The sequence below is a fragment of the Nesoenas mayeri genome (genome assembly GCF_963082525.1).
Source record: "Nesoenas mayeri genome assembly, chromosome: 15".
Classification (NCBI taxonomy): Eukaryota; Metazoa; Chordata; class Aves; order Columbiformes; family Columbidae; genus Nesoenas; species Nesoenas mayeri.
The window spans coordinates 12,912,000-12,935,363 of NC_137559.1; the positions used below are offsets into that span (position 1 = coordinate 12,912,000).

A 23,364-nucleotide genomic window follows, 5' to 3' on the forward strand; every position below is an offset into this window, starting at 1 on the left:
AAAATTGGTAAAGCTACACTGGTAAACACAGGGTGACAGTTCTCAGAACACCAGAAGGTTCACTTGTCAGCGCAGTTTGGGAAGAGCCTTTAAACACAGTACAATATACTCACATACACAGTTTTACATTTAGAAGTAAAGTGTTTGTATTTAGTATAAAACACATTTTTGTTGCTCCATCAGCACACGGAAATCTGAGAAATACATTACTATGTTGTATCTTTTCAGCTTAGCCAAAAACAGTGAAGAAGTATGGTTTGTATAAGCCAATATACAAGATATTGCACTCCTGACTTAGTACAGAAAGGGAAGTAGCACATTTGACCCTATATCAGGAGCTGCAAGAGTATCTCTCTGTTTCATGTCTAAAACATATACCAACTTCAAAGTGTTCAGTTCTCTCTGGAAACAATGAGTGAGCTCTAAACGAGAAAGGAAGAATTTTCAATGGAGGAGATTTACAGATTGTCACAACTGACAAATTTTCAGAGAAAAGTACATTTGCATAGCTATAAATCCTGCAGCATAATTATTTGGTTAGAGTTTTTCTTTAAATGACTACAAATGCAGAGTATTTTGTGTTTGAAAATGCAGTTCACTCATTACCTTCTGCAAGTTAAAATGCATTTACCGTTTCTCAAAAGTGACGGCATGTTGCTGGCAAGAGATCTGGTTGTTGCAGCACAGAGGCATGGCCTCCTTGTTCATATAACCAAATTCAGGGTAAACAGGAGAAAAGAGCATTGCTCTGTAGCAGGAGGACTCTGAAGAATGTGTAGAGTGCCTGTCAACGGCACTTCAGGCAATACACCTATTTTGCTCTTTTCATGGTAAAGAAATATTTCACTGCAAAAAATGTAAGAAGTGACAGCTGAGACTTACTTACTAAACTTTGAGAAACGCCATTTCCTGATCTCCACTTTTTAAAAGCATTCATCACACTTCTCCACACCCGGGGGAACCTCTTCAGACGTCAGGAACAGCCCACAAACAGAGGTAAAGAGTCTTTCCTCTAGTAACTGCATTTCCCAAAGAACTATTTACAGGCATTAGAAACAAAGCAGACAGTTTGGTTTGTTTTTTCTAGTGAGGCGCTTTATCATCAGTCAGGATTTAAGAATTAAAGTTTGAGAAAGACTCTGAAAGATCGCATGTTATAACCAGCCTGCTTCACCCAAGTTCTTGGTACTCAGCAGGAACAGTTGTCAGCAAAAAGGTTTGCACTCCTTTATGTTCCTTCCTCTCTGGATTTTCAATTAAGGGGGGGAGGGAGGAAACCCAGACAGATAATAACAATTTTAAACAAACAGAAAAATGAATTCCTGCTTTAAATTTCATTACTGAAGAAAATTTCCTGTAGCAAACAAACTGTCTCTCATAAGGCAGGAGGTGGTTCAGCAGCAGCATATATGGAAAATCTTCCATTTGGATGATAAATATCTTGGACATCTAGATTGCAGTTATTTAGGGCTGGATGTATTCAGGTCCCTCCAATGACAATCCCTTGTTATCTTTTCCTCCTCTGTCCTTTTTCACACATGCAGGTTTTTGGACGTAAAGCTGTTAAGGAAAATTGAGTGCTGTTTTAAGATTGTACCTGTATTAACAGCGAAGCCACAGACTAAAATGAGGCAGAAACATGCCCATTTCTCATCCCATCCCAGAATGAAAGCTCAGCTCCTCTTCTCAATAATGTTCCTTACATTGACACTGAGTGCTGCCAATTTTCTCACATTTCCAAGTATCACTTTCCTGTGAAATCTGGTCTGAATTCAATGTTGACACTGTTCTGAGCAGGAGATGGGACCCTCCCTCAGGAAGGGACACCCTGAGGTCTCCTCCACCCAAATCGTTCTGCGTATCTGTGTTATCAACCACTGTGGCTGATAGCAGTAAGTACTACAGAGGAGACACGGGGCAGATGGCAATCCTCAATCCTCAACTGATGAGTTCAGAAGCATTCTGTGTCTTTAATGCTTGGACAATGGATGTGATGGCCATGCAAATGACAGTTACTTTTTACTGGACATCGGGTATGGCTGCACTGGAACCCAGGATGTCGTTACAACAGGCACAGAGATGTTCAAAATACTTTGATGCAACTAGGGCTGATATACTAATAACTTTGAAGCTGCACTTGTACAGGCAATGGCATTTCAAATCCTTTTCCTACAGAACTGTTACTAAAAGCCATCAAATAATTTCTGTAACACTTTCCAGAGGAACTAATTGAAGAAAGTGTCATGCTCAGGAGAGAAAAACAATCTTCAATACACCAGTTTGGCTGAGAATTTGTAACGTACTTAGGGAGCTATTTTGAGTCATTTATAATGAATGGCTGGGACTCTTCAGACTATAAACACAATCTACTCTTTCTCCTTGGGGGAGAAAAGACCAACAAGAGAGACAGTGGGGAGAGTAAAGTCCACGTTTTCCCCCTTGTTACACTAATCAGGATTTTGGATTTGCTTGAGGAGCAACAAGCAGCAAATTCTGAAATATATGCATCATCTCTAAAGCTCCCTGAATGGTCAGTGTGGATGTAGTGAGTCTATTATTCCACAAGCTATCTATGAACCCGCACAATTAACACCAGCTCCCAGTTTATCCTCAGCCAGTTTCTTTCCTGAGGACTTCTGTGTATGTGTTGGAATAAGCTATGACTACGTGTCATTTATATCATCCACTTTTAGATTCAGATATAGAATAAAAATCCACCAGAGTATGACATTCTTGGTTTGCCTTCCTATGGCAGAAAAAGTAGACCTAAATATATAAAAGAGGTGTAAGTCTCTCCACTTTTCCCAGTTTAGGTGTGTAACCATGTTCACTGTCCATACTGTCTCTGTAGAAAGTGAGCAGAAGAAAACTATAGAAGACAGAACTAACCTGGATCAGCCACAACCTGCTTCTTTTTGCTGTTTGTGATAATCTCATTTTCATTCATCATTCGTACATCCTGATCACCCACGTGATTGCTGAAAAGATTAAAATCAGTACAACAGCCAAAGTAATCAACATTCTGAAAAGTTATCAGAGTCATGGAAAAGGTCACCAAATAAGTTATTTAGGTCCTGGAGGCTAAACAAAGCTCTGAAGCACGTTATACGAGACTATCCAGAAATAAAGCCGTTGCGTTTGTGTCCACCTGAAGGACTTCCTGCCAGTTTTTAATTAGTGGCATCCATTCAGGCACACATTCAAATATACATATCATATTCACTCTGCAATTTTCTTGCCTGCCTACACAGCTTGAACCACATTAACCAAAGTGAGATTTTAAATCAGTGCTGTATAAAGAGCATATAAAAATCCCTACATGGAACTTAACACTGTTTTATAATTAGTATTACTTGAAAATTTTCTGAACTAAAGAAAATTCATTTACTGTGACAAGTCTTGTTTGCAGGCTACTGCAAAATTTTAACAATTTCTTTTTGGGAAAGAAGTAATAACTACGAAGTTAAATTAAATTTAAAAAAAATATGAGCTGAATCGAAAGCTAAAGAAAACATCACTAATAACATCTCCCTTTCACGTAGACAAAAACAAAACATCCATACATTTGGGAAAAAGTAAGTGTATTTTTCTTTTCTCTACAAATACCGCAAAAAAATAGGTTTCTATTTTTGAAGAAAAATGTAATGTGTCTCAAGCTGTCAGAGTGAAACAGGGAACCAATACCAAAGTAAATCAGAACTTATGCTATTGATGATCATATCAGACTCAAGTTCAGAATTCATAAACTATTGAACAGTGACATGTGAAAGAGAATAGGCCAAAATCAGAAGTAACGATATATAAAAGCTCAAGAGCATTTTTTAGGTGCAGGGATATTATCCAGCATGTTGTGAAGGATTTGTCTTCTGTTGCTGAAGTACCCTATATTTTAGTAGGGTAGTAGTTAAAAAAAAGGAAAGGAAGATTACAAAACAGTCTAAGAAGAAAGACCAAGAAAGCTCCCGCACAGAAGTCTACAAGAGAAGAGACTCAGCATGTTCTTGGCTGGAAAACAGATCAAGCAGTTTGTGTGACCCCAAAATATACCCTTCTTGGAACTAAATCAAAGGATGTACGTCTTACAAATATTGTATGTGCCAAGGAAGTTATGTGAAAAAGATCTATGATTCAGCAGGTGCTTCTCTGCTTCCAATGAAATAACTTTACTCACAGAAAGACATTAAGCTGAAGAAAGCAAAGGTTTGTTTCTCCTCCTCCTTTTCATATTTGAGTGAAAAAATTTCTCAAAACTCATATTTCCTCAAGACATTTTCATTTCAGTAACTTTTTCACTTGAAAAATTGTTTACCTCCAAATTTTACCATGACAACACAGCCACTTGTACAAAAACATGAGTCTAACACAATACATCCAAGTAACAACTTATTTTAACATCTGACAGTACCAGTGGCCAACAGCCAATGCTTTAGAGAACTGCAGGAAAACAAACCCCACAGGTAAATGTGAACTTCTGCTCTTCATCAGGACAGCTTACATTCCTTCCACTTATTTCTAAATCTTTGAATATGCTTCTGAATGAATGATGTGCCATTTCTGAAGGCAAAACTGTCACCTTTTATCCCAAATGATATACATGCAAAACATTCCATTTGTGAGCTATGCAATGTATAAGAAAGCATTTATTTTTATAAGCTTTTGATTTTTCACTTTTCAATCTCATTTAAAATATTCTTTCAATCTTTATTTTCCCTGTTAGGCATTGGTTTTTAGACCCTATCAATCCTGACCTTCTAAATCTAAGTGCACTTTTTCACTGCCTTTCATCATACTTTCTGTGAGATTGCCAACTTAGTGGTTTCAAAGTGTCATTCCTCTGAATGCAATTCATTTATCATTTAAGAAGTTCATTATTTTAAAACATTTAAAAAATAGTAGAATTCTGATTCCTTATTTCGTATCTGTGCCAAATCAGAGGACTTTCTTTACTTCTGATGTTCGGCTCCTTTTCATTAACTTTGAATTCCTTTTTTCTCTGGGTAATATCTTCTTCTCTAAGGAAGCTTAACTTCTTTCTTTTGTGTTTATTACTATAGGCTTCCACAAAAACATATGTAAATATGAATCATGAATCCCAGTAAGTGATAAAAAAATGCTTACAAATAAAGCTGGTAATTTCATCCTACTATCTATTTCTCACTAAGTGAGGCTGAGTACACTTTGGAAGGGAATTTTCTATAGCAATATACATATTGCTGATATTAGTCAGATAAAATCATTTTTTGAAAACAAGATTCTTTCTTCCAATGAAGATGCACTCACATACCTAATAACAGTTCTCTTCTCCTGATGGCAAATCTTCTCATCATCTGTAAAGAGAATGGTGTGATACGGCACCACTGGCTCACAGGTTGGCAGGATGCCTGATACTACATGGTTCACCATATCCAGAATCCCATTGTACACAAGCAAGTCATCCACCAGAAGCTAAAGATATTTAAGAAACAAATAAAAACATGCAGAAATCAGGCACTGCCTTCAGCAGTTGTCTCTATCAATTAACTAGAAATCATCTTGCCCCATTTGTTTCACAAGTCTGGTCACTAGTTTAGCTTTTGTTCCTCAAATCTTTTATTTTGCTCTGTTTGCTACTGAATTTTGATTTTTTTTTCCCACGTTTTGGTCTTCTCACTTATGTTTATAATGCAACTTTCAAATAGGTAATTAAAAATGGATTTCATGTTTTACATAATTGCCATTCTATTAACTGGAGTGAATCACTCTTACATCTAGGAATTAATGAATTTTACCTCACGTGAGCTGCCTAAAACTTGGGTTTGTAGTTTAAACTAGTCTTCCAGGCTTGCTCTATAGCCAGTGGAAAAACGAAAGCATTACCCTACCTTAAGAGAATTATCTAAGAAAAAATAAATCAAATAATGTGTTCTTTCCCCAGACAAGAAAGGGAGGACAGATGACTGGCATAGATTAGTCATTTTAATACTAAATGCAGAGTTAAATGAGATGAATCCCATCCTTTGAGATTATATGGAATCACACTTCAGTAAACTGTGAAAATAAGTGCAGCAATCAAGCAAGCTGACTCACCAGAACATACAAAATGGATACAAAAATTACTTACGCCAAATTCTTTCACACCTCTCTGAGGTGTTTTGGCATAATTCCATAACTTGATCATTGACACAGTAGTAGGCACATCAAAAATGACATATACTCTATTCACCTGTAAAAGAGAATCAGTTTATATTTAACAGCACAAACTCCCTCAAGAAATGACATTCTCCTGCATGTTGCCTCAAAAGAGGTCTGTATTTAAATAGATATAGCTAGAGAACAGATACCTGATACTAAGGATTTCATTTCAGGGGCCATCTCTGTCGATAATTCCCAGGTGTTGCCTCTATCCCAGAGCTACCCTCTCAAATGTAAGTATCATATGACTCATCAGGAGATGGCACCTACCCCTGTGCTTGCCATCCTGCACCGCCGGTCAGTTGGAAGTGGAGTAGAGAGGTCCTTTATTGAGTATTTCATCAACCAAATACAGACATGTACCACAGGATAAGACAAGCTGGTATCCTATCCTATCCTATCCTATCCTATCCTATCCATCTCATTTCTACCAAATAAGAATGAATTCCACCTTTCTATTTGCAAACCTTGAATTTCTCCTATATCCCCTGACTTTGAAAGCTCTTACAGAAATCATGCACTTTTTGAGTGAGGTACACTAATAGGAATGTAGAGACAATTCTCCAGATGCTTGCTAAACAATTATTACTTGAGGTATTGTTCATTTTACTTTCAGTGACATTAACGTCAAGATGTTAAGACCAAAGATTAGGCTGCAGGAAACCAATCTTGCCTATTACAGCTAATTCTATGGTATTCCTTTTATGAGCTACTATATCAATTTTGGGCCAACATATCTTATGCCTCATATCTAGAATCCTCTGAAGTTTTAATCCTTTGATGCATTGGAGAAGATATTGTTAGCTGTATTAAATCATTATTCATTTTTTTTTACTGAAGAAGAAAGGTAGATGTGATCAATAGAAATGTTTATATCTGTGATTTGCCAGAAGACAATTTGGGCACAGTCTCCAATAGCAAGTGTTAGCCAAACACCAATGATAAATTTGACTGACAATACATCCAAGCAAATAAATAAAATAGCAATCAGAAACAGGGTAACAAGGAAATGAAATTGTACCTACATTAGTAATAAATTTGAAAAAGATGAAAACACTTTTAGAATTAGAAAGGAAAAGGTACTTAGAAAGGTAAATAAAAGCTATAATATAAAATTTCCTTAAAGCTTTCGAACCTTCTGGTATAGCAAAGAGTTAATTCAGCTTTCTAGGCAACCAGCATGTTTCAAAGTAGCCTGGCAATGAGGGTGTAAGTATCCGCAAGCTCTGGTTCAGCATCCCAACTACAGAGGGTGATCATGAACAGGCTGATGGCATTTACACTTCTGGCTGTACAACCACACCAGAGAAGACAGAACTGAGAAAAGTACTATGTGGGTCTTGAAAAGGTATAATTTGCTATAGTTTAAGTACCAAAAGTGCCATTGAATTGCTTACTCTTCTCTCCTGCATATCACACTTTATCAATTTACCCTTTTAAAACTGGTATCTCATGTTCTTGTACAGTACTTGGTGTCAGACATAACAACACACAACAGCGTGTGCATCTGTGCTAGAACCCCAGCTACTGTTATTTTCCTTTTGCCAAAATGAAATAGCCTCTGCAAGCACATATTTATAAGGACATGAGCACACTCAGATGGCTGTCAAATCAATCATTCATGATGTTAAAATGGATATTTGAGCATCCCATCAAATTAACTACCAGGATCCAAGGTGTGGGAACTACACAGTTGGAGCCTCAAGCATTAGCACACAGACCTTCCATTTTCCTAAGAAATGCAAGCGGTCAGTTTCCCCAAGGACACTTCAAAGCTTTAACCTAATTATACTCACTGCATTACAACATATAATGAAGTATTTTCAAAATTGACTCAATTCCCTGCTTTTAATATTCTAATTAATAACTGTAACGTATGGAGTAAGGATCCATCTAATACAGTGAGCTACAACATATCACATGTCAGGTTTAAATTTTGTTACTTTCAAAATTCATTCTCTTCTAAGAACTACATACTTCTTAATGATGTCCAGAACAGGTTCATAAAAAAAATAAAAATCAACTCCCAAAACAAAGCCAGAACTCATTTAAGTTTATTCTGCTTCTCCTGCTTAGATATCTGATCCCCCACATGTTAAACATGGGGCTTCTAAAAGGGCTGAATCACTTTAGGACGTGAAATACTAAGTCTGCTCTAATATATGAATTTGAACCCAACACAGATGAGATTTAAAAAATTCTCACTGCTGGAATAACATTCATTGCTTTTTGCAAAAATGAATTTAAGACCCGAGTCAGCTCCCATTTGAAAGGTTTTTATTGCACAAACCACGCATATTAAACTCTTTCGTGTCTCTATCATAACTGAAAAAACATCTATGCTAGCCTTGGAAATTCCTCTGCTGTTACAGCGTGGAGACAGGAGGAGATGACAAACCTGGGAAATCTATACTGCTGCTATCTGTGCAGTGAAGAGAAACTGGGATAAAAAGAACTTCTAAAAGACAGTCACTTACATCCTTTACTAATATCAAATTTACCTAAAAATTATGCACACTTCCCCTTTCCTTTATGCTTCTAGCTACACCTATGCCCATCGCTAAAATGGAATGAAAAGGGAAAACGTACCAAGCCAGGAAGAACTGGTGCGAGCCACATATGTCTGCCATCAGTTGTGTCATTTACTCTGTCAATGAGTTTGTCTGGAGTTCGGATGTCTCCAGATACATCTTCTAAAACGTTGACACTATCTGGAAAAGCAGCAATATCTGAAAAAACCTTTAAGTGCAAATAACTGAGAAGCACATTTCAGAAACATCCTATTTAAAAGTTCACACTTGCTCTTCCAGATTCCATGAGCAAGTATTCGCCACTACAGCAGTAAAACTTAAAAATACTTCAAGTACTTAACACAGGTGGCTCAGGAATTTGGACACACATTTTTAAAAGCAGTACAACCATTATGAATTCTGGCATTCAAAATTATTTCAAAAATAGGAATAAATTAACTAGTTGCATTTAATTTACTTTCAAATCTGTATTTATGACTTCATCAATAAAGTTCCCTTATCAGGAATAGGCACCTCACGGGTTTTTTTGTGACAAAGACTAATTTTTTTAGCACGAACTTGTGAAAAGTCCTCATATGAAATATATCTCAAGAAAAGTAACCTTGCAGGACGTAGTCAGTCAGACCAGGGTGTGCTCAGGTTTTGTGATGAAAATCAGTAACTGCCTAACAAGGTCTTCTTTCAGTTCTTTGAGGAGGAAAGATTAAACCTTTTATTGAACAGGCTTTTGAAGAGAAAATCTGGTTACTTCAAAAGCCCAGTTAGTACTGCATTAAGACAAATATGCTCTTTTTGAATCCTAATATATCCAAGCAACACTACTGTACAAGCAGAAACAGGAGATCATTCAAAACAAACAGAGGTATCCTTACCTGGCATTGTAGTGTCCTGTAAAGACAAACTGTTTAAAAACTAAGCTAAAGATCCCCTGTTCTTAAAAACAATCTGTTATCACTTTTCAATTTCAAAATGCTTCATCTCCATTCCCAATGTTTCAAGTTCATAATGTATCGTACAAATAAAAATAGCACTCAGGAAAGAGCCTTTATTACCTTTTTCATTGTATCCTCTACTTATTAGGGAATGGGGACCCTTAGGGAGATACAATTCATGCAGCTTCCACGCTTTTTATCTAGTTGGCTAAAACTCTGTTTCTTCCATCTGACTGAACTACATGAATTATACTTTGGGGTATGAACATTTCAGTTCTTAAGAGACTTGAGCTGATTCAGAGCACTGAGGTGTAACCCTGATGACTATGAATCTCTCAAACACGTCCTTCATTGCCTCTGTTGGTTACCCAGGGAACATTGAATCAAATTCAGTCTCAGCCCTTATCTTCATGACTGGATCAGGTGTCTAGAAAAGCCTAAGGCTCCAGAACAAGAATTATGAAAAATTTCTTTCCTGTGGCACAATGAAAGATTCTATAACAAAGAACTGAGGTCAACCTTTTCTTATGAATTTATAGCTCGTCAAACTTCCTCGTCCTTCCATACTATAGAAGAAATAAATGTTGATAGCAAAAAAATACCATATATCATTCTTCAACCTTCCCTTCTGTAACTTTGTCCTGCTTTGTTAGTGCATCCTTCACAGAGAAGAAACGTTCTCAACGTATATAGAACACATTAAAACATACGGAAACAAGTACCATTACGTAAATATAGAGAAATACAAGCAAAGTAATCACACGGGATAAACTGACAATTTGGAAGAAGTAGGAAGTGATAATGTGATAATTTGCTGGGGAGTGAAGTGTGTATCTGAAAGGGACAGAGGCCCTTGCTCTGCAGAAGGATACTGTTTTCAGTTAGTAAGATTTGGTCTCCATGTTCATTGAACAGCTCAAGTCCATTCAAACCAATGTAGTAGGGATCACCCCAACTTGTCAGAAGCTGAAACTGGAAAATAACTAAAAAGCAAAACACTATTAAGGAAAATTTTGATACTGATACTTTGTCCTAACAGACTATTTAATGTGCAGTTTCAAAAATGACTGTGCAGCCCACATCTTGTTGTCAGATTTTCTTATTTGTAGTTTAGGAGCATAACACCATGGGTGAAAAAGTTCTGCTTTCCCTTCTGGCTTTACTAAGTCTAAAACGTCTCTAAATAAACTATTTTAAGACAAGAAGTCTGCCATTTCTGCCATTGCTAATACACCCACACAGCTGGACACCTGTAGATGGTACAGTTAGGCAAAAGTCTGTCTATACATGTTCATATATACACATGTGCACATATATATATTCATATATGTTCTTCCATCAGATGAAGAACCAATGAATTAGTGTGTCCCACCTACTTGTATAGGCTCTGAGGTGGAGTTAATTTTCCCCCAGCAGCTCTCATAGTGCTGTGCTTTGTACTGGTAGGCAGAAAAGTGTTGATAACACACCAGTGTTTTGGCTACTGTCTCTCCAACATTCCCCCCTCCCTCACCAGTGGGCTGGGGGTGGGCAAGGGGGGGACACAGCCAAGAGAGGTGACTCCAACTGTCCAAAGGGACATTCTGTACCAGATGATGCCTGCCTAGCAATAAAAGCAAAGGGAAAGGAGGAGGAAGGGGAGGCGTTCGTTATTTATGACACTTGTCTTCTGGAGCAACCGCTACATGTACTAAAGCCCTGTGTCCTGAGAAGTGGCCGGACATCACCTGCTGATGGGAAGTAGGCAATAAATCTTTTGGCTTTCCTTTGCTTCTGCGCATTGCCTTTGCTTTCGTTTAACTGCCTTTATCTGGACCCACAAGTGGGTTTTTTTTCCATCTTGACATTCAACCAAGCTCAAATCCCCAGAGGCCTTATGCACTGCAACTTTCTAACACCAGACCTCCTGTTTGGAGCCTTTACTGCCTTCCTGTGTTTCCTGAACGTGCCTTTGCCTGATTTTGAATTATACAGGTGATAACTGGCCAGCAAATATGCGCCCAAACCAAATGGCAGAAAATGTAATGATGGAATCTGTGCTGTCCATTTCTCTAATGGAGCACTCACTTGTATCTCTTTCCTCTACCCAGACACAGATTTTCATGAAACTGGCAGGAACTTGGTATTGTTGGGACCTCATTGTCTCCAGACTTGGCTAGAATAGCCTAATGGATTTAAAAGGCCTGTCAAATAGATGGATGGCACGACAGTATTATCACAGAAGGCTGCACTGTGCTTATCTAGGAAAAAACATAAGCTTAAAAAGTAACAAACAATAAGAAAAATGGCAAAAATATTACACAGTCCTGGTCAATCTTAATAAAGATATAAAATGAGACGGATACTCAAAGATATGCAAAAATATACAGACTACTTCTCGCTTTGATGGGCTGGCTGGATACTGTGCTAATGCACCTCTAGTTCCAGCTTGGATGGATTATAAAAGGTAGGAGAAAAAGCTACCAGAGCATCTGAAAAGACGTCACACATTCATATATTATATTCCATTTATTTATTCCTAATTCACACTTAATGGAAGCCTTTCTCATATTATTGGTATCTTGATAATTCCTTAAAGTATCAGAAATTGTTATATTCAAAAAGGTCAGGACTCCTAACCATAGTGTATAACTAAAATATTCTATACTACAAGTAAGAAAATGACAGAGAAGGATACAACCACATGGCATTAGCGGCGCTTCATAGTCCATACTCGCTTGTTCCATTCTTTTTGAACCAGTCCTGCCAAAAAACAAGACAAAGTAATTTCTTTATGAACCCTTAGCTCATTCAGAAAAGAAGATAACAAAACCAAAGAACTAAGCCTCCACAAACACCACTCCTAATCCCCCTGCCTGTGATTATGGACTAAGATTGCCCTCTGATGTCAATAAAATCTGTTTAACAGTATATAGTTAAAACCCAATGAAACATTTTGCTCTAAGTCCTTCATATTTTCATCCAGGTGTGTCTCATACAATTGGCTTCAACAGAGAATAGGAAAGAATACTAAATGTTTAAGAGAAATTGTGTGGTTCAGATAGCAAAAACATTCTACTTTACCTCTTTTGTGCTTTATTAATCAGCTGGGGCTGCAGGTGGTCAAGAAAGAGAATTTCTTGGGCGAAGTCAAAATGGCAGTTGCCTGGTCCCTTGCGGATAAGAAAGCCCCCCGGTGGGGAGATGCTGTGACCATCCAGCAGCACATGGACTACCTTAGCCTTGTTTAAAAATAACATATCATTACATGATACGACAATATAAAATAAAATACATCCAAAACATTTGTACTCAAGTCAGAGGCTGAAATAATGTCAATAATTTTGTTATATTTATCTTATTCCTCTATAGCACGACATCATTTGACAAAAAAAAAAACCCTTAAACCAGCAGATACCAGTTGCAATCCATAGTGTGCAACTCAGACCATCATAGCTGACATTGATGGGAATGGGAGAGGTGAGGATCTGGGGTGGAAAAAAAAAACCCCTGTATTCAAGCAATATTCAATTACTGTATCTCACTACATCTCAGCAAGCTGAAGCTTCCTTTCTGCCCAGGAAGGGCTGTCAGGCATTGGAACAGGCTGCCCGGGGTAGTGGTGGAGTCACCAACCCTGGAAGGGTTGAACAGATGTGTAGCTGTGGTGCTCAGGGACATGGTTTAGAGGTGGACTTGGCAGCGTGAGGTTAACGGTTGGAGTTGATCTTAAAGGTCTTTTCCAACCCAAATGATTCTATGATTCCTGAGACTGCAGCAATACATACACACGTCAACAGAATGGAGAGAAGTGGCTTTCAAGTCAGCATCTGTCACAAAGGTGATTGGAGGAGACAGACAGAGCCAGCGTGTATGTAAACCCACTGCCAGCTCAGGCCTGATTGCTCAGTGCTGGCTGAAACCAGCCTCCAAGATATCCCGTAACCTTGTGCTCTCTCGAGAGCAGGCTCTTTGTGTCTCTGTTGCATTTACAGAAAGCCTGTATTTCACCAGTTTGATTTATCTTTGTGGCAGGTGACATTTGGACTTTTCCAGGATCATGCAAACTCATCTGCCAAGCAGTGCTGTACATAACCCAAGGGCATATGAATAAAGAAGAGGTGCCCGTTCCAGGCAGAAAGAATTGAGCCTTGTCCACGTCACAGATGCATGCGCATCTTATACAATCTCTAAAGATTAAACTAAATAATTCAGGCATACTTATCCAGCTGATGAGGGAGTCCTGGCCCCTTCACCCTCCCCCATTAGCACCATCTGGTGTTGTCTGCATGATCCCAGTCACACAACAATTCAATCATGCAGCAACAATTATCCCTGCATCTTGCCCTGAAATATGGTAAATATAACAGACAAGCAGCACGTATTGCACTGAGTCTTTCACTAACTACCAGTTAAGGAAGGAATAATACCTGTGAAATACAATGAGATGGCCTTGTAATTGGCACTACAATTAAAGCTTGCTGATTAATGGACTGAACTAAAATAGATTCATTTAGTTAACAAAAGACTTAGTTTAGACTAAAGGCAATGCGAGTCAGTTTTCTAATCTTTGGATTTTATACTGACTGATGCATATACAATAATTTGAGCTTAACTTAGTTTTGTATGCAAGTATTTAATTTTCGTTATTAGGATTTCTATTAAAAATACATCTGCAATATTTATCATTAAATTCTCCATTTCAGGTGTCTATTTGAGAAGAACTTAAAAACATTCAGAGCTTTCTGCAAAGCCTGTATATTATCAGTGACCTGATATTTCTAACAGTTTTCATATTTTTTTTCCCATTTGCAATTAATTTGTTATTCAATTTCAATTTCAGTAAGGTACACCTGCAATATCCCAAAAGCAAGTACACAAACATTTATTGATTTGAAAACCCTGGCTATTGTACTAGACTAGAGAAGCTGCTCAGTTCACTTCCAAACAGCATGGAGATTAATTAGGATGGGATGTTTGTATGAGTACCAAGTATTGAGAAATAACTATTTTTCATCTTTAATAAGCTTGGGAGCAAAGAAAGGAAATACCCTTTTCATATCAGAAATTCTTCTGCATGCTACTTCCCAGCTGAACCAGTCTGTCATGCTAAGGACAGGAGGTGAAAAATCCACTGAAATACCCTTTACTGTAGGAAACACATATTGAATGGGAAGTCCAGAGATTTGGAGATGAAATCTTACCTATTATACCACAGCTGCTTATATTTATGTGCCCTTTACAGCCCTCATTTCTAAGTAATTTTCATCATCTGAGAAGGCAATCAACCATCACACATGGCATTTTAGAAATCACAAAACAAAGCTTTCACAAGGTAATTTTTCATAGAGCTGGAAATAGCACACAAGGCTTCATTTTGGCAGTTCACTGCCATTACCCTCTCATACTAAAGCTGTGAACAGAATCTGCCAGTCCACATCTGCCTAGCAAATATTATATCTCATAGCCAGGGACTGTTTCTTAGAAGGAACAGCAATTCTTCAAGAGACAGATGTCATGATTCCCCAGGTTTACAGTCTAAAGCCTCTTTACTGTGGCCTAGCAGATACCTTGCATCTTCAGTTTTCCAAATAATTTATTTTGTCCATTTAAAGGACTGCAGGTATGAACTTCTCATATAAATTGTACCCAATAACTGTTATGGGACTGACAGGCATGCCACCTGCATGCATACTTGATCAGACTCACCTCTATTTTCTACCTAGCAAAGTAAACTGTGAAAATATACCTTCTTTCCTTCCTTTCTTTCTTGTTTGGCCTCCAAATTCCATGTTAGATTTTAAGGATTTGGCTATTTCTTTCCTTCCTTTAATAGCTGAGACACACATACAGGGAGCTGATTTGGTATGGAAATTCATGTTCAAGTTTTTCTCCCCTGCTCCGCCTTAGAGAATGTTGGGCTTACAACAGCAGTGAAAAACATTCCAAACCGCCACTTAAACACAGTTCTTCATATTGCATTTTGTACACAGAATCACAGAAATATTTAGGTTGGAAGGAACTCCCGCATGTCTCCAGTCAGAGCTCCTGCTCAGAGCAGAGAAGCCCACAAAGCTACAACAGGTTGCTCTGGCCCTTGTCACATTTATTTTTGAAAGTCTCCCATCACTGTATACTGTCCCACAGCTGTACCACTCTCACAGGGAAGAGTCCGTCCTTTATGCCAAATCATATCAATTAAGTAGCAGATTTTACTAAGAAAACCCATTTGTTTTACAAGGGGTATGTTTACATGGAAAGCTCAACATGCTCCTGAACCCTCCAAGGTGTCAAACGTGTTGGGTCAATGCAATGTATTACAGAATTGGGTGTTGTATGTTAAAATCTTGATCAATTGCAGCTTAAAAGAAAGATCTTATGCTTTGTCCCCCTGGGGAGTCTTTGGCACTCAAAAACATACCATGCTGATATTAAAAGACACCAGGGCTCTGTTGTGGAGAGGTAACATCTCCTATTTATGTAGTGTTCATATAGTGTTCAACCTGGAAGGTAAATTTACACAAAGAATTTCTGCAAGTTTTGCTACTATCTTGCCCAATCCTATGAAGGATCCGTGCCTCCAATTCTAGATTTTTTCCAGAACTTTGCTTATTCTTTGTGTCTTGTCTCTCGCTAGTTTAATACATATCGACATTTTTCTTCTTATCTATTGACTGAGTTTGGACATCAAGAATGGAATAGTTATGTGTGAAGGGGAAGACCTGGAAACAAATGGATTCATAAACTTGCTGTGCAGTGAACAGGAACTACTACTTAGTTATCATTACAAGTGCATCTATAGCTTCTGAGAACAAACAGGGTCCCTTCCAACTCAAACTATTCTATGATTCTATGAAATGTGGGACGGCCAAACTCAGAATGCCAGCAAGATGTTACATGATCTCCAACAGGTGTCAATTACCAATCAATTCCAATAATACAATATGAAAAAAAAAAATATAAACCAAGCAATTTGGAAAAAGACGACAGGAGATATGTTGTACAATTTTAGCTGAACTACTTTAGCCAAACTATTTGAAGATGTCAACATTCCCTAATAACTGTTACAGCTCTAGAGATTGCTTGCTTCTTGGAAAAGGTGGCACTGATTGACTGGCCTCCTGTATCTTACCTAAACAGAATTTCTGTTGGAGAAGAGTCCCCTGTTTTACCATTCCTTGTATTCCAGGAAATAAAGAATCATATGCTAGGCCTAACTACTAGGTACTGAGAAGATACCACTTCAGAACCATATATCTTGAAAATAATATGTGCTATTGTATGTGTCTCTTAGAAAAATCAGCTGTGAAGATTTCTTTAAACTATCTCTGGCTTTTTTTCAATATTTGCTGTTTGTGGAGACAGAAATGCATTATACCTGCCACAAAATTCAGACTCAGACAATCTAGAAAGATTTATGGTGTTCCATTAAGGCAGCTATATTCATTTATCACAGTACCAATTTTCCAATGCACTGCTGTATATTTTTGCTGGCAGTGCTCCTTTTCTTTTACTTACCCCTCTATAGGTATCCTCTGGAGATTTATTATAGTTCCAAAAGCGAAGCCCTGCAATGCTTTCAATTTTATCAAAATAGATTGTGAGCAGATGATCTTCTCCAAAAGAGAAGGGAATGAGCCACATATGGTCATCCTCTACTGTGATATTAGTCCCATCTATTAACCTACAAAGAGAAAAATCCATTAGCTGGGCGAAAAAAAGAAGAAAAAAAAATAAAAGAAAAAAAGAAGAAAAAGAAAAAAGAAAATAGAAAAGAAAAGCTTGCTTTTCTCATAAAAGTCAGGTACTTTACTAGGAGTTAATTCATTTCTAGACACCACTTCCAGCTTCCAGGGCTCATTGTGCCTATGTGCACACAATTAAAAACCACGGTAAACACAAAAAATAGTATGAAATTGTTGAATTAAAGATGGTGTGGGGAAGAAAAACCTGTATTTCTGTTAGCTGTATTTCCATTTGAGGAAAAACAGAAATATCCTGAGTTTTCCCCTGTGTGAACAGAGGCAGGCAAAGCTCAACTAGCTTTGTGCCAAAATGGCTGAAGGCAAAACTCTAAGGCCCAGACACAATATAATTTATTAATATTGTTCCATGCCTAAAGTAGTATATCTGGTACTCTGCAGTGTGTTGCTACACCGGTGCAATTATACTGAAATCTGACCAGGAGCTGGATAACCCGGGGAAGAAGCAGAGTCCGTTCACATCCTTCATGCACACAGGCGGGCACATTCCTACATTCAAGAAAAGCTTTCTACCAGCATGACATTGTCTTTTCATAAGGGCACAGACTTCAGGCTGCTTAGATAAAGTTAATTCCATCATTTCCTCATTTTGGAATTCTGACTTTATATTCTTCTACCACAAAATATGGCATACAAAGATAGAGTAAAGGAGAATATGAATTAATTGTCCATCATAATTACTTTTCTACACTGCCCTGTGTACTTACTATTTATTTAAAAGTTTAATGGAAGAACGAGTGCCAGACTTGGCAGTTTCGTAAAGAAAAAGATTTGAATAATGACTCTTTCAGGGAGGAACTGATTAGGGAGCCCATGAGAGATGTTATAATGCTTGACTTGGTACTGAATAGTACACAGGACCCATTTCAAATGTTACAGCTAAAGAGCACTGTAGTGTACTCAAATTCAACATGCTTGCAGTATTTTCAAAAGCAAAAAAACCCTCAATTTCTTGTGCCCAAAAAGGTTCTTAAGCCAAAATCATGATGTAAACAAAAATAATAATAACAACAAAACAAAATAATTACACACATCAGAGAGAACATTAAGGGTTATCATACTGGAAGCACAGGACAGATGTATCCCACTTACTAAGAAAGATGTTAGAAAGAGGGAGGACTCAAAAAAAATCAAAGCCAGCCTGGCTCAGTGGCAGGATAAAGGAAATTACGATATGCCATCTTTCAACAAAAGTCATGATCAAAAATCCCTACGTTGACAGGATCATAAACTCTGGAAATGTGTCTGCACAGGCCAAAAAAAGAGTATGAAGGCTAGCAAGCCAAAGGTACCATAAATAAAATTCCTCAAATACATCAGGAGCAGAAAGCCTGCCAGAAATTCTGTAGGATTAACAGATGACCGGGCTGCAAAAGGACCATTCAGGGAAGATAAGACATGCACAGAAAAGGTAAATGACTTCTTTGCATTTGGGTCCATCACAGTGGAGCCTGGAGAGATTCCCCCACCAGAACCTTCATCAGAGGGCATCTCATAGGAAGATTTCTTAGATGCCTACTGAGAGATTGTAATGCAAATAGGCAGAAGAATGGAGTAATTATATACAAGTAAGCTTGACATACGTACCAGTCAGATTAGCAGAATTTACAAAGAACAGAGTTAGTGTACATGTGGATAAATACAAGATTCTAAGGAAGACTCAAAGACTTTGAAAAGAGAAGTCCTAATTCATAAACTTATTCGCAAGACCATAAACATGCCAGAGGACAGGATTACAACTGAAAATACCCTTTAAAATTGAAATATGACTTGGAAACAACAGAGTACAGCTTCAATAACAACAAATGCCAAGTCCTCTCCAAACCTATAGCCTACGGTCTCTATTCTGCTGCCAATTAGGAAGCACAAGTTAATGTGAGGAAGCATACTTGTCAATGTATAAAACTTCATTGGAATTACAAAAAAAAAAAAAAACAACACATAAAAAAGGTGCAGAATTTCTAAAAGAACAGCACCTATTTGTGCAAGTCCCTAATGCATCCTCACTCTTTGCTAACTTGAAAATTTTCCTTGAAATTATCCAGAAAACCTGCATAAATATCACTGCATATGCATAGACAGATGCTACACAACACCCACATTTCTGCCTGGAAAGTCCTTGGCAGAGATACCAACCAGGCATGTTAGCATTTTCTAACTCAAACACCATCTTTTGGAAACATCTCATTCATGTTTTTACAACAAGCTGTTCCTGGGTAGCTTGTGAAATCCCAGAATGAGCAGTGATGGTATGAAAATCATGTTTGCATTAACATGTGTTAACATAATAAAAGTTTATATAATTCTGTCACTTTATAAAGTTTGATGTAAAACGCATCTAAAATTGATGAGCTCCAAAACAGTTGGTGGAAACAACAGGCATGAGGGGGGGAAAAAAATCCAGAATCCAACTCTTCTGCTACTTACTTTTCCAATGTTCTGGAATCTCCTGTATACTCTGGAAGATCGTTTAAGTCTTGGGGTGAAGCAAAAATCTGTTCTGTACTTATTTTTAATGCGTGACCATTCTTTCCTATCACTTCAAGCCCTGTCAGTCCAAGGTAATGAGAGTCTCCCCAGGTCATGGTAAAATTCAGTTGCAGGCCTATATAAAAGAATATACATACAATATATCTATGTACCTATTAATACTTACTAGTTTGAAGTAAGGAGCCTATATAAGCACACATGTAAGCCCAAGCGATTAGCAGAACGTGTATTTTGTTTGGATTAAATAACTTTATATGCTGTATTTGTATATTTCCTGGTCTGCATGCCTACCCCCGTGGAACAGCGCAGTATGTTCTGTAAATCTGTGTTAGACCCCATTAATGGACTCCTAGCATCTTGTTCACTTGTAACGACACAACTGATCAAGCACGTTATCAAGTGTCTCATTACCTAGATTGTAGACTGACAGTAATTCAGCGATACGGTTAGGCAGTTACATGACAGATTTTGTAATTATGCTGACACAGAGAAGACCTATTAGTCTGAAGTCCATCTATCATCTTTTGAAAGCTAAATGACTATATAGACTCATATAAATCCAGTCGCTTGTAAATCCAAAAATTGTTAGAGAATACCAACTCACAGTTAAACCAAAAATCAAATTTGGTTGCTAATGTGTTTAAGTTACCATCTTCATGTCAGAACTGGACACATGGAAGTATTTTAATGAGAGAGCATTAGTGAAAAGCAGCAGTCTTGATTAGACTGCATCTCCAGAAAATAAATAGGAAAGAAAAATGGGGCAGACAAAAGATTGTATATGTATCTTCAGATCCACCTGTTTCATGCCTTCCTGAAAAAGTATAAATAGCATATACAGACATAACAAGTAATATTCCAATCTGATTAGGTTCCATAAAAATCCATCACTCTAAATTAAAAAATATCTTTCACTTCACACATTACAGAAGCCCAGAAATAATCAGGCTGGATAATACCTGAAGAAGCACCAGCAGCCATGATGGTCTGTAAAGCAAACAAGCATTAAAGCTATTAAGCCATCCAGCCCAATTACCTATAAATAGCTGTAGCTATTTACATGAGACTAAGTCTTGATATACAAATAAATTTGCCTGGGTGTAAGATCTCTTCAGTATTTGCAGGGACACTAAGAAATAAATAGTTCCATTAGCTGCCAAGTTTGGAGCCATGGCTACGTTGATATTAGATGCTATTCCCAAGGCAGTTACTAAGACTAAACTCATTTTGTGCACAAGCACGCAAGAATTTTCAGGCAAGACCAGAGTGTATTTTCAAACCAAAGGGGAAAGAAAGGGTGAAGCAGCTCTCCACACACGGTTTGGTATTCACATTGCCATGCCAATTCCTCCATAGATCCTCAGACTGATGCAGGGTGGAAGGCACATCTGGAGGTCTCAACCCAACTCCAAGCTCAGAGCATGTTGGTTTTGTACAGGATAAAGAAATCAGTTACTTTAAGTATGGATATAACATTCTGGTCTAGCTATTGTCAATCCAATCTGAGAAATTCAGTCCATCTACATAAATACACAGGATTGGGAGAGAATTACTGGGTAAGGGATGCAGCTATTACAAATCCCATCCAGGGACTAGGTAAATGGCTAGTGTTATTTTTCTGAGATTAAAAGACAACTGCTACAATATAATGTTCTAAATGCCATAGTAAACAAAGCTTCTGCCTTAAAGATTCAATTACTCTTCTTTACTCCAGACCTGACATCTGTCACAAAGTCCTATACTGCTCTGACAAATTAGATCCTCCTTGATAACATGTTAGGGAGGAGGGTGGTTAAGGAAGAAGTAAATATAAGAACTTACATTTTCCAGTAAATATTCCTGATTCCTTGAGTATACATTCAGAGAGAAGGTCTGTCTGAATTACCTGTTCTTGAACCTAAAAAGTAAAAAAAAGTAAACCAACAGGTGCAAAGAACATGCATATTATATATATATTACAGACATATTGTTTATAAAGTGGAGGTTTATTTGTACGTTTCTTTGGGGTTTTTTTATGGTTGGTTTGGTTGGTTGTTTTTTTGGGGGGAGGCAGTGGGTTGTTTGTTAATGTCCAGCCTTGTGTATACCCTTTTCCCCAAAAAATAAGATCTACCCCAAAACTAAGCCCTAGCATGATTTTTCAGGATTTTTGAGGATGCTCAAAATAAAAGCCCTACTCCAAAATAAGCCCTAGGTACAGTTAATAAAAAAAAGTCCATTTAAATAGCCTCCAGGCAGCTATACACGTAAAAAAGTAATACATTTTGGAGTAAAAATTAATATAAGACTTGTCTTATTTTCGGGGAAACAGGGTATCAATCTTCTCTTTGCCTTACCATCCAGGCTGTCCTGCAAATGATGGAAAACATGCCCCAAAATGTAGAAGATCATATGGATCCTTAGAAAGTCAAGACTATTTGGGGCTTTTTTTGTTAGCGCATATAGGAGTGTTAAATGGGAGACTCCCTAGTGCGGGCTACCTACTCTCAAAGAGGCTGGAATCTTTAAGTCACTATTATTTACCTGAAGACTGCTATTAGCTAATAAGAATAATAGTAATACGCTGTATTTGCAACAGACTGCAAATATGTTGCAGAAACAATAAGTCCGAATGGAAGTTAAGACCTCAGAGAATGCCACTACAATTTCTTCTTGAAAATCAGGAGGCAGAACAAAGAAGTAAACTTATCCAAAATCTGGCATTTGTTCTTTGACAATACCAATTAATAACGGCCTATACTATTAAACATGGCAATCCAGAAAGTGAATAAACAGATGACAAAATTTGCTGATCACGCTAGTACAATTAGGGTAGGGAAGACAGAGGACAGCCACAAAACATTGCAGATCAACTCCATTTCATTGAGTGAGTGGGATAAAATGGTTACATATGTTACGTGTAAAAATGCTACACATAAGGAAAAAAATCCTAACTTTAGACATACAGTATTGAGCTCCAAACAAAATAACAGCAGATTAGAATGATATTTTTATAAGTAGCTGTACAAAAACATTAGCTCAATCCTCATTAGTAATCAAAAAGCCAAACAGGAAATTAGAAGTCCAGACTCATTCTTCATAGTTTCATTCATCATTAGAAGTAACTTCCTGTCATGCAGGATACATCAAATGCACTTACATTGTGCCTAAAAAAAATAAAAGGCTTGTCAATGCTTTTTTCCTACTGTTGTATTAGACCTCTGCAGTATAACGATGGACTTATCTTGTATGTGTATGTTTCCAAACTGTAACATACTTCGTATAGTAGCAAATGTCCTTGTGGTAATTCAGTAGGTGAAACTGAACAAGAACTGTGCACAGGAATAACCACACACCAATAACCTACAGGAGGTGGGAAAACACCCTCCAACTGGAGATGCCTCTCTCACAAAGCAGTGACTGTATCTGATGCCTTTTTCTAAGAACAACTTTAAAAGACCAGCCTGAGAGTTGAAGTTTGCAACTCTACTGAATATCAGAACCCATGAATGTGATAAA

General features: G+C 37.6%; 1 protein-coding gene across 1 annotated transcript in view; it reads right to left on the bottom strand.

Moving 5' to 3' along the window:
- Window positions 1-1,383: 1,383 nt before the first annotated feature.
- The window catches only part of KATNIP (katanin interacting protein), a gene marked incomplete at its 5' end in the record, with an annotated part of 53,465 nt that continues 31,484 nt past the window's right edge, over window positions 1,384-23,364 (bottom strand). The window contains 11 exons of the mRNA XM_080354164.1: window positions 1,384-1,560; window positions 2,890-2,978; window positions 5,285-5,445; window positions 6,101-6,202; window positions 8,761-8,900; window positions 10,507-10,617; window positions 12,312-12,376; window positions 12,698-12,855; window positions 17,132-17,297; window positions 19,804-19,981; window positions 21,688-21,763. Of these exons, the coding sequence (XP_080210290.1) occupies window positions 1,508-1,560; window positions 2,890-2,978; window positions 5,285-5,445; window positions 6,101-6,202; window positions 8,761-8,900; window positions 10,507-10,617; window positions 12,312-12,376; window positions 12,698-12,855; window positions 17,132-17,297; window positions 19,804-19,981; window positions 21,688-21,763 (1,299 nt within the window). The 3' untranslated portion in view covers window positions 1,384-1,507. The remainder of the gene's footprint in view (window positions 1,561-2,889; window positions 2,979-5,284; window positions 5,446-6,100; window positions 6,203-8,760; window positions 8,901-10,506; window positions 10,618-12,311; window positions 12,377-12,697; window positions 12,856-17,131; window positions 17,298-19,803; window positions 19,982-21,687; window positions 21,764-23,364) is intronic.